The sequence below is a fragment of the Etheostoma spectabile genome, chromosome 15 (assembly GCF_008692095.1).
Source record: "Etheostoma spectabile isolate EspeVRDwgs_2016 chromosome 15, UIUC_Espe_1.0, whole genome shotgun sequence".
Classification (NCBI taxonomy): Eukaryota; Metazoa; Chordata; class Actinopteri; order Perciformes; family Percidae; genus Etheostoma; species Etheostoma spectabile.
The window spans coordinates 28,917,346-28,929,008 of record NC_045747.1 but is presented as its reverse complement, the minus strand read 5'-3'; the positions used below and the strand labels follow the sequence as shown (position 1 = coordinate 28,929,008).

Sequence of the window (11,663 nt, the reverse complement as noted above, 5' to 3'; positions counted from 1 at the left end):
TTAGGCATGGGGGTGGATCATCAATCATGCTTTGGGGTTGTATAGCAGCCAGTGGCACAGGAAACATTTCACGAGTAGAAGGAAAAATTGATTTAATAAAATATCAGCAAATTGTGGACGCTAAGCTGATTCCATCTGTGAAAAAGCTGAAGTTAAAGAGAGGATGGCTTCTACAAATAGATAATGATTCTAAACACACCTCAAAATCCAAGGTGGATTACATCAAGAGGCGTTAATTGAAGGTTTTGCCATGGCCTTTACAATCTCCTGACCTCAACATAATTGAAAATCTATGGATAGGCCTTAAAAGAGCAGTGTGTGACAGACAGCCCAGAAATCTCAAAGAACTGGAAGACTTTTGTAAGCAAGAATGGGCAAAGATACCTCAAACAAGAATGGAAAGACTCTTGGCTGGCTACAAGAAGCGTTTCCAAGCTGTGATACTTGCCAAAGGGGGCAGTACAAGGTATTAACTCTGCAGGGTGCCCAAACTTTTGCAGACGCCATTTTTTTGTTTTCTGTTATTTTGAAAGTGTAAATGATGGAAATAAAATCTAACTTTTGGTGATATATTATACATTGTGATTTTTTTACAGTAATGCTTAAACTACTGTGAGTTTAACTGTAATACTTAGACTACAGTGATTTTGTCATGTCGACAAGGTTATAGTGTAAACTTTACAGCATTCTACTGTAAAAGTCATATACACTAATGTTACTGTAATTCTAAAGTAAATAACTGTAGATTTGACAGCCATTGTTGACAGTGTGGTAAACCAGAGTTACTGGATAAGTTATGTTTTCCAGCTTCTTGTCATTCATTGTGCATGCTACCTTATATTTACCAGTTGTTATTTTAACTTAATAAAATTGAGATTGGTACCGTAGGATTTAACCAAAATTTAAGTGTAGCTATTAGCAAATGCTAGTTTATTTGAGAACAGTCTGTTTACATGAGTATTTGCAAGCCTCCAAGTTTGGTTGCAAATTTATGCATGATTCCATGGTAAACCAGGGTTATTGAATCAGTTACGTTTTCCAGATTCTTGTCATGTAGTGTCACGGCGCCCCATGAACGCTATATTTTATGTTTTGGCACCCCCATGGTGCTGCGCCCCTATGCGCTGCATATAGTGCATACTCACTTTTTGCATCACTGTCTGTCGGTGTGGCACAGTCCGCCCATCAAGTGCTGCAGCCTGATCCAGGAGCCAGGTCAAGTGGGCACAGAAAAACATTCTCCACTATCCCGTCGCTGGGTCACACCACCATCGGTGGTCCTCGGTTGGCTGTGTGGTTGAAAGATGCTGTCGGCACTGTCTGCTAAATTTAATCCAGTCCCCGGCTTCCTTCTCCAATGTTCATGAGTTCACCTCCGCCATAGGCCATTTGTGCTTTGATATTAAAGTTGAAAGGGAAACAAAATTAAATTAAAATGTAGTGACGTTTATGGGAGCTGGAGGCCATGGTGATAATAACGAAGCATGATTGATTTTACAAGATATTGTTGCAGTCATCATTCGACTGAGAGCCTTAATTTAAAAAGAGCTTGATTTGCCACTGACAGGCTCAGATTATTATTCTGAGTTTCTGACAACATTATGGAAAAAGATTCCCACAGAGTAGTTCTGTTAAAAAGTAAGATCCTTTTATAAACATAAAACATCTGTTAAATTGCTATCGCTAAACGCACCAGACTCCATGTAAATAAACAGAACTTTTATCATTGTAAAATACAATTCATTTTGAATTAAGAGACACAAAACAAAATTATGAAACGCCATTTTGGTTTGTTTTTCCACTTTTTCAACAATCACTACTCTGGTTTGTTTAAAATAAACACCTAATTTACAAATGTACACGTCAAAATATGTTGGCTCTGTACATGATGAAAGTATTGTTTTTTTAAATGCAGTCTGATGGGTTAAGCAACAGCGATCTCGGAGCTGTTTCTGGTCAAACGAAGATTTTACGCTTTGACAAAAAGGTCTATCTCTCTAGGGATGCTTTCCATAATGTTGTCAGACTCTTAGAATAATAATCTGAGCATGTCAATTGCAAAAACAGCATTTTACATTGACTGTGAGTTAAAAGTGCGCAAAAACCATGTGAAGGTTGCATCTTATTATTACAACCTCTTTGTTTTACCTATGGACTATAACTTTAGCTATGGACGTGGCATTGCTGACGTCACCCATAGTGGACTGCCTTTTAAAAAAGGGAGTTTGCAATTAGGCCCTCGCCATCTATGTAGGTATTGTGGAGCCAGAAGTGACCAGATTTTGACATAAGGGCTAGCTTGGTGGGTAATGCTAAAGAAGAAATGTTCCAATAATCATTGATTAAGTAAAACACAGAGAAAGGGTCAAAGTTTAAGACGTATACATGGACAACATCCAAACACAAGTCCACTGCTATTTTGATGCACACAGTCCCATGCATACACATTGCTAAGCTTCTATCCTGATTGACAGGTTGATGTGTAGCCACGTCCCTTGAGCAACCCCTGCTTTGTCATTGATTTTAAGATAAATATTTTACAAAATGAACACCATGCTGTATTAAGGAAGACTTGACACTAGCAATTAATACCAAAAAGTTGTTATAAAAATATTTACTAAGGTAATTCATCAAGTGAGAAGTAGGGTAGACATAGACTTCTATAGCAATGGACTTATTTTTGGAGCCAGAAGAGTCACCCCCTGTTGAATGAAATAGCTGCAGGTTGAAGGCACTTCAGTTTTGGCTTCACTTTTCCGGCCCGGAAGTTGCAACTTTGTTTTAACAAATTCAGTATGTGGGTGTTCATAGGGACAAAACCCATATTTTTCTTAAGTTCCCAAAACATGACAGCACCATATGCACCCTAGTTACACATGTTTGACACATGTTGCATAGATAAGTAAGGCAACATGTGCATTGTTCCTCAAATGTGGATACAGTGAAGAAGACACAGTATGATTGTTTGATCTCTCAAACAGAACAGAACACTTTTTCACTCTAATTGATAGCATCCAAACCTTTATTCCCATGACCTCAAACTGAGGTCAGAGCATTTATCTAATTTTCACAGCCTGGTCTTGCAGAATTCTGTGAAATGATCACAAACTCTTAACACAGCACCGTCAAACACAGGACCTTCACCAGGGAGATGGGGGATCATGTCCCGCATGTAATATTTGCTAAAGTTGCATTTTACTTTTCCAACCGTCCCGTTCTTTCCGTGTGTCAAGGAACCGTAAGCCCACCAAGAACCTTATCCTTAACTCAAGGGTAAGTGTTTATTTCAAGGAATTCTTCCATAGGCCCATCATGGACTTTTCGGCAATCCATGTCCATTTCACACACGTCTTCTGTGGGCCCATCATGGAATTTTTTGCGTTTCCGTGAAACTGACGTTATTAATTATTATTAAGGGGCCGTGTTCATTTCATGGAATTCTGTGAGATCAGGTTGAATTTTCACGTTCTAATATTTGGAATTAGTTTGTTTTTTTGTTGAGAAAACTCTACTTCCACAGTGCTTCTAAAGGACTGTCTTTAATCAGTTCCCAGGGGTGACTCCAGTTTTTTTTTTTGTTGGGTGGCACAGGGGTGCCAATAATTAGTCATGGGGGGTGGACATAGAACAACCCAACGTAATTTTGCTAACTCACAACATCCTTTATTAGTTTCACTTGTTTTTAATTTGAAAAAAATATTGGATTTCAGAATATAGTACACGTTTTCCATAGGCTCAGTCTGCCAACAATTCCACTGCTGGTTCCATGGTATCAGAATTTTGGATAGTGATCACGGAAACGTTAACTGGTCATGTGACAAAGGCTGGGAAAGTTGGCACAACAGTCAGCCAAGTGGCAATGGAAATGGGAATCACAATTGTCAGTCAATGTGTGTGTGTGTGTGTGTGTGTGTGGGGGGGGGGGGGGGGGGGGGGGGGGGGGGGGGCACCCCGGTTCTCCATCTAGCCCTGCCCCTGGCAGTGCCCTGTAGCCCCGCAGCTGTAAAACCTGGCTACATCTGCTCCATAGCTGTAGTTGTGTTGACAGGAGTTATCACACGCAAAGCCAAATTCCAAATAATTCCATCTGGAGCTTGTTCATAAGACGTCTAAAAGTTTAGCCTTGCAACCGTTAGTGTCAGTTCACTTACAGTTCTACCTGTGAAATGACGTTTTGGCACGTGTCCATGCACAGACCACATAAAACATGAAAAATGTCCATATGCAGTATGGTGTTTATGTTTGTAATTTCACTTTTATTTACGTCATATTTGATTATTTGTCAAATGTGCAGCCCAGTTTGTGCAGAAGAATTACCACATGCTACTCGTCTATATGTTGGGTTTTAATAAAATAAAAAGGAAAGTACAAAAAATACAATTGAATGACTGTGATTTTTGCACATGGAGCAGTGAGAGCTGCACTCCGAACATTGGAGAAGTAATGTCAATGACTCTTCTTCTATCTGCCTGAGTGTTTTTTATAATGATGAATTTCCTGCACGTGAGTGACTCCACCCTACCTGGCGTCTGTCTGTCTCTGCCCTCTGCCTGTCCTCTTTATCATCATCTGGCCGCTGGATTAACAATCAACGCAGATTATAGCCATAATAAACTCCAAAACACAGGTTCAAGGGTCAGCCTCTACACTGGAGGCGAGGCTATACACTTAAAGGATCGCGTTTTGATTGATACTACACTGCAATTACGCTATTTAAAGCTCAATTAATCTGCCCTGTGGTATCTTATTGCCATAGCCGGTTATTATTCAAACGATGTGATCCGAAGACAGTTCCTTAAATCACCTAGTGAAAAAATCAGGGTTTTATTTCAAAGTTTTAAAAGTCAAATCAAATATATAGTTTAGCCTACTTCAGTTATGCCTATATCCCAACAAAAAATGGAAAGAAGCATACTTGTTTTAAGATTTAAATGTATCAAGAAATTCAATTTATCATACTATCACCTTGGAATAGAACACAATTCAAAATAAAAAATGTAGAATATGGAAGCGGAAAAGAAGAAAATGTTTTTAGAAAAACTGTAATAGTCTTTAGATGATTAAAAAAATACGTATTGGCTATAATACCGACAACTATCATTTTAATTATTAATGTCTGTCCCCCGTGCTTCACCTCGGCCAGTTGAGCCATTAGGCCCGTAATGATTTACTTCCAACCCCGCAAACATCAAACGGCGGGGAACAATGCGAGTCTGGTTGCTGTCTCTGCCTGTGCGTCTTTAATTCTACATAACAAAAGTACAAAGGCCGAGACGGAGACCAAAGGCTTTATCCCTAAACACCTTAACACCTCTCCGGGCCGCGGCGCCGCACCGGGCCGACGCGCGCACCACGGCCCGTCTGGACCGCCTGTGATAGGGGCAGGAGAGGAGAGGAGAGCAGCCCCGGGGAACACAGACAGTAGCGGCGGAGGGGGAGGAGGAGGGGGGTGTTGGGACAAAAACACCTCATCTTCTCCTTGACTGTCTGAACAGACCTGGATGAAGTGTGTGTGTGTGTGAGAGAGAGTTTCAGGGAGATAAGTTTTTCAGACTGCCGCCCTCACCTTCACCGGCCTTACTGACGCGGAGCAGAGCAGCCGGCAGAGGGGCGATAATCAACCTACAGAACTACCGAGAAAACCCACAAAGGAGGGATTTTTTTTTTCCTTCTCCATTTTTACTCGTCTAATAAAGAAACATCCGGATGCGTAAGTAGCCTACATGTAAAGGTTTTCTTTTGAGGAATCTTTGCCTGGTTATTGTTTCTTTGTAAAGGGCTTCCAAAAAGTTACAAACAGGAGAGGAAATTGCTTAAAAATCACCGTCTGCGTTTCTTTCACAGACACATTTACAAAGAATGCATTCCAAAATAAAAGTTGCCTAAATAATGTCCTTAACACCAAATGTCCATATGGTTAAAAAGTGTGTGTTTTGTCAACATTAAATATGTGTGGCCTATATAATATAGGCTAATAACTGCGAAATTAACCAAATGTTCCTTTTAATAGTTTAGTCTTTACTGAAGTTATTTAATCCTAGTAGGCTATATATGCTATGATATGTATAAAGTATTAAGGTGGTAAGTCTACCCCTTGTCAGAAACTGGACTTCAACATTTGATGAAGTGACAAATGGAGTACAGAAATTAACATTACCATTGTTAATAAAATAATCAAATAAGGAAGTGTTGTAAGTGTTGAAAAATACTTTTTCCTTTTGTTCCCCGAAAAGTCCCTCACAAAAATGTAACCTACAGTATGTAGTCCTACAGAGAGATTTTACTTATTTTTGGGTCCATTAGATCTCAGAGAGGTGGAGGCCCCTGTTAGATGATGATATGATGATATGAGAAAACTGTTCTAATCATCTAATTTGGGATTTTTGAGGAGTAGTAATGTGTGAACAGTACTGTCAACAGCAATCCCAGATGAAACTCTAACCAGATTGTACAACTGACACCCCAAACAGAAGAAACATCAACATGTCATCATCAATTCAAAATCAAGTTTTCTCATAACTTTAGGAAGTTAAGTAACATGCTGATAAAACAATGTTGAGCAGACAACGTTTAAGAGGGTCTCCAGAACCCATGGAGACCCTTTTTTTCTGGGCCTTTAGCCTACTTGATCCACTTTTATCACATGTGTTTATTAGTCTACAGCACTGTTATCGCTTGTGATATAGCCTACTTATTGACATAAAGCCTATCTGTAGTCTGTTTTCCTGCTCTCCCATATTTGGTCAGAATTAATAACGTTGCATGCATTTACGGGTAGGGCCTCATTTAGTGCTCACTGAAAGCTCGGTCTTCTATTTGGGTCATTTCAGTGGCGGAGGGCAGACAGGCGCCTGTGGCGGCCGCCGCCGTTGTGCACGGTCCGGGCGGACAGGAGCAGACGGAGCCGTGCACGCGCAGCGCTTTGCTCGACCAAAGCCGGCGGCATCGGACAGCGTTCACGCGCGAGCAGCTGTCCCGGCTGGAGCAGGAGTATGGCAAGGAGAGCTACGTCTCTAGACCCCGGCGCTGCGAACTGGCCACAGCTCTAAACTTACCGGAGACAACGATAAAGGTACTGTGTCTTAGCAACCCTGCAGTCACATAGCAGAACCTGCATTAAAGGCTACAGTTGGGCATTTCATGAATGCATCTAAGCACCACCAAATAGGCTAAGTGAAATCCAGTTAAGAGCATTCAGACCTCAGCCTATGTGATTACACGTACAGGACCTAGCCTATTTTAATAGAAACGGGAAGCTGTTTTTTCATCATGACGCAACACGGAGATGTTTGCATCTGACTTCCAGTGTGTAAGCCTCCACCAAACAGTAAAAAAAGAGAGTGAGAGGAGCTGTGGGGTCAATAGGGGCCCAGCAGCTCTTTTTTGCCCCAAGGCCCTGTGCAGGTTAATCTAGGTTTGACTAAAAAATAGTGAAACTTCACTGAAATTTACTAGAAATGATTCCAGTTAGACATGCATGTCATTTTATGTCTTTTTTATAGCCATATGTTTTTATTGTTATTGGTATTACTGTTATCTTTAAACTGTCTTCCTCTTTTCTCTCTATACTGTATTCTTCTTGCTAAAAACGGATGCTGGAAATTTCAATTTCCTTCCTTATTTCCCAAAAGCATTACTAAAGAGAAGTCTAAGTCTAGGGCCAATGTGGTTGCACTGCTTTGGTTATTTTAAATGCATATTGCCATGTAAAATAAAGGCAATTTCTATTCTTTTTTTCCCAAACCCTGAATTGTTTTTGCAATGAGCCCTTTGCAAAATGGAATATGGACATGTATTTCCCAAATCTTCTCTGCAGGGCCCCCCTTCAGATAAAAATATTTTCAAGCAATAGCCTCTTTCCGACCAAGTAGTTACAGGAACGTAGTTATAGGAACAGTCCACGTGTGACCAGTTCTACTAACTACTCTCCCCCAAAACCGGTTTTGTCATTTGCATTCACACTGGCCAAGTGGCCATAGGAACTGGTAGGAGGGATGACGGAAACACAGCGACGGTCTTTCTAGCGTCGTCACTTGACTTTGGTGCCACATACAAACCCCCATTTGCGCTAGCTCACTGCACATTTTAATTAAGAATTTCTTCTGGATCCTTCCAGGTCTCTCTGCACCTCCTCGGTGGCGTACATGGCCGGCAGCGCCTGCACCTTTCACAGTCCACTTTTTAGTATTCGGCATTCAGTCCATTCTCGTACTAATTCATGCAGTCAAGTTATTCAAGTATGTTTTTCCATAACAGACGGCATGGCTTTTACAGATGGCGTGCTGTGGGGCCGTGACTAGGTCACTATTCGGAAAAGGGAAAAGACCTTGCCCTGAAGTAGGAGCTGAAAGAGAAACAGGAACTGTGGCCACAGGAACTTAATAATCCTCAAATTGGTCCAGTGGGAACATGAGAAAAAAAGGGTCACAGGAACGTTATGTTGTAGGCACTGCAAAAATCCCTAATATGACATCATTGATATAGAAAGTCTGGCTAACCAGTAGGCTTATCATAAATAAATAAAATAGTCATAATGGCCCATAAATCTGCTAATTGTCATTTTACATATAAAGGTTTTGACAGATTGAACAAACAAGATATATCATGAGTTTTGAATGTATTGGTAGTTGGGCTTTGCTTCTTTTGGACCGAGGCAGGCTAGCTAATTCCTCCTGTTTCTAGTCTTTGTGCTAAGCTAAGCTAACCAACTGCTGGCTCCAGCTACATCCTTTGCACACAGACATGAGAGTGGTCTCATCTTTTTTTAATCTAACTCTCGGCCAGAAAGCAAAGAAGCATATTTATCAAAATGTTGAACTATTCCTGGGGTGTCCTATAGCTCACTGTGTAAGTGCGCTCGCCCCATGTTGGCTGAGTCCTGCAGCGGCCTGGTTTCAAATCCAGCCTACGGCCCTTTGCTGCGTGTCATCCCCCATCTTTCTCTCTCTTCCCCTTTCACATGTCTATCCACTGTCTCTGTCTAATAAAGGGAAAAACCCCGAAAAAACAATCTTAAAAAAAAAAAAAAAAAGTTAAACTATTCCTTAAACATCATAACAATATAATGAGACAAACAGAACTGTAAAAAACAGCAGTCTGTAGTTTTATCTTAGATTGAGAACTGACAACTTTGCAGTGTCTAACATTTGATGCAGAGGCCCATTGGCCCAGTGCAGCAGCTTTAATGCGCAGTAAATGCACCCACCTTTCTGCCAACTATTGCAGGGTCTTTTATGAAAGAGCAGGAATGTGAGGCGAGGCCTTGTAAACGCAGCCACCTGACGTTTTAGAAGCACAGTCTTCCAGCGAGATTCTATGAGCTGGTAAAATAGTTGAGGACTAGACAGATGGACACACAGACAACTTGTCGGTATCAGGTTTAAAGCTTTAAGAAGATGGAGATGTGCTCTAGTTCACTAGAGAAAAAAATGAAGTGAAACATGTAGGCTATATAATCTGGTGGAGAGCATTGCAATTAAAATATGTATATGCATTTATAAAATTAGGAGAATAGTTTGTACATCTGCAGTTAGACCCCTTATATTTAAGCAATAGCTCTCTTCAGTCTGTGGTACACAGCTAAGGGGCGTTGGGTGGCCCGACACACTGAAGTGAGTTATTGGTTTTGTAAAGCGGTCATCAAGTATGCTACTGTAAAAGTTTTAGTCACATTTCTTTTTAAATTGATTTTTATTAATAAATCATTATTTTCACAATAAAATAGGGCACTCCTGGACTGGCTGCCTGCACAAATCGATGCAGTTACTAAGGAAAGCAGCACAGGCAATGTAAGCCTAGCAGCTAGCACAGATTATTTATTTTGCTTAACACTAAAGAAAGCACTATAACACAAACTAACTAACCAGTCGAGTCAGCAAAAGAACAGCAACTCCCATGTTCTGCTTCATTTTAAACCAGCTCTGTTTCATGGCAGTGTGTGCAGATGAACGTCTTCCCTAGTGTGAGTTTTTGTTTTTTTCTCAGACCCAGAGTGATACTTTTTGTGCAAAGTTAGACATCATAGCCGTTATACAGTATGTGGTTATTATGTCCCGGCTATGAACCAATCAGATTGCTTGATTTGCAATATCTCGACAACTATTGGATGGATTTTTGTTAAATTTGCAGCAGCTATATGCGGTATGAAGCATAATAACATTGATGATGCCCAGACCTTGCATCTACATGCATCATCGTCAGGTCTACATATGTTCGATTCGTTTTTCATGACCGACCTGCAAAATTATTGACATTCCCATTAGCCTCAGCTGCACTTTGTGTCGTGTGCTAAATAGTAGATATTAGCACATTAGTTAAGGTTAATGCCATTGCTTTCAACTTTTCTGGTGTAAATTTAGGGTCATATCTTCCTGTAACTGTACTTGAAGCAGTTAATTCAGAGATGGCAGTGTGAGGATGCGTATGCTTAAATAGCTTCTCTCCAAGGAGTAGCTTTCCCTTCTTTCCATGTCTTTTGCTCCTGCATATCTTTACCATTGTCTCACATTCTCTTACTTGTTATAGTTCCTTGTTTCAACCAATCCTTTCTGTGACCTTATCCTGACCTTCTTTTTTCTGCTTTTGTTCAAATCTTCTCAACTTTGTTACCCTCGATCCTTCTTTCCTTATTCTGCTCTTTTGTGTACCTTTCCTTCTTCCTTTGTCCTTCCTTTCTTCCTTCCCTCTCTCCAGGTGTGGTTCCAGAACAGGAGGATGAAGGACAAACGGCAGAGGCACTCCTTGCCGTGGCCTCACCCTCTTGTAGACCCCCTGGGGGCGCTCCTGATGGGCCGGGCGTCTCCTTCCTCCACCCTGCCGTACCCCTTCATCCCGCCGCACCTCCCACACCTCCCTCTCCACCACCACTACCCCCTGGCTCTCTCTTCACCAGCATCCTCAGCACACCGCTGCTACAGTGCACCCATGAGGACCCTGGATGCACTCAGCCTCTCCCAGTACCACAACAGAGCAGGGGGGCTGTCTCAAGCCACAGCAGCCCTCTACCCCTCCACCAGCATTGTGCACCATCCCACCTCATGTCCCTGCCACTTCTGTCTGCACTGGGGACCAGAACAACTGCTGAAAGCCAGAGGGCAGGCACTGGGACTGAGCCAGCCACGCAGTCCCAAGGGCAACATACAGCCTGCAGGTCTGGAGCAGAGAGAAGAGAAGGTGTAAAGAAACCAGGCAGAATACATCAAACTGAATCTAGTTTTTCCCACTCTCCAAGGCTGTCAAACTGCTGTCACATGGCTGCTACAAGCAAATAACTGTACTCACTGTGACTTCAATGACTTGCCGCAACGAAAGTACACTAAAGTGTTTCACAAACTAGAAACACAATTCATTGGTCTTATCTTGAACATGCCAGTCACACTGCTGATTAACTGTAGCCACATTTTATTAGGTAACACAAAATTGCTGTGCAATTATTTCAAAAAATTCAGTTGGTGTGGCAAGGTTAGCTCAGTTGGTAAAGCGGGTGCACATACATAGCTAGAGGTTTGCTCCTCGATGCAGCAGCTGCAGGTTTGACTGCGGCCCTTTGCTGCATGTCATTCCCCCTCTCTCTCTCCCCTTTTGTGTCTTTAGCTGTCCTGTGGAAATAAAGGCCTAAAATGCCCCAAAAATACATTTATAAAAACAAATATTCAGTTGGTCAG

The 11,663-nt window shown here is 41.6% G+C and overlaps 1 protein-coding gene across 1 annotated transcript; it reads left to right on the top strand.

Moving 5' to 3' along the window:
- Window positions 1-1,103: 1,103 nt before the first annotated feature.
- Window positions 1,104-11,446, top strand: LOC116702266 (homeobox even-skipped homolog protein 1). The gene is given in 4 exon segments (XM_074783879.1): window positions 1,104-1,220; window positions 6,831-6,852; window positions 6,855-7,072; window positions 10,693-11,446. Coding segments are annotated over 4 exon segments (843 nt in total). The 3' UTR covers window positions 11,179-11,446.
- The last annotated feature ends 217 nt before the right edge of the window (window positions 11,447-11,663 follow it).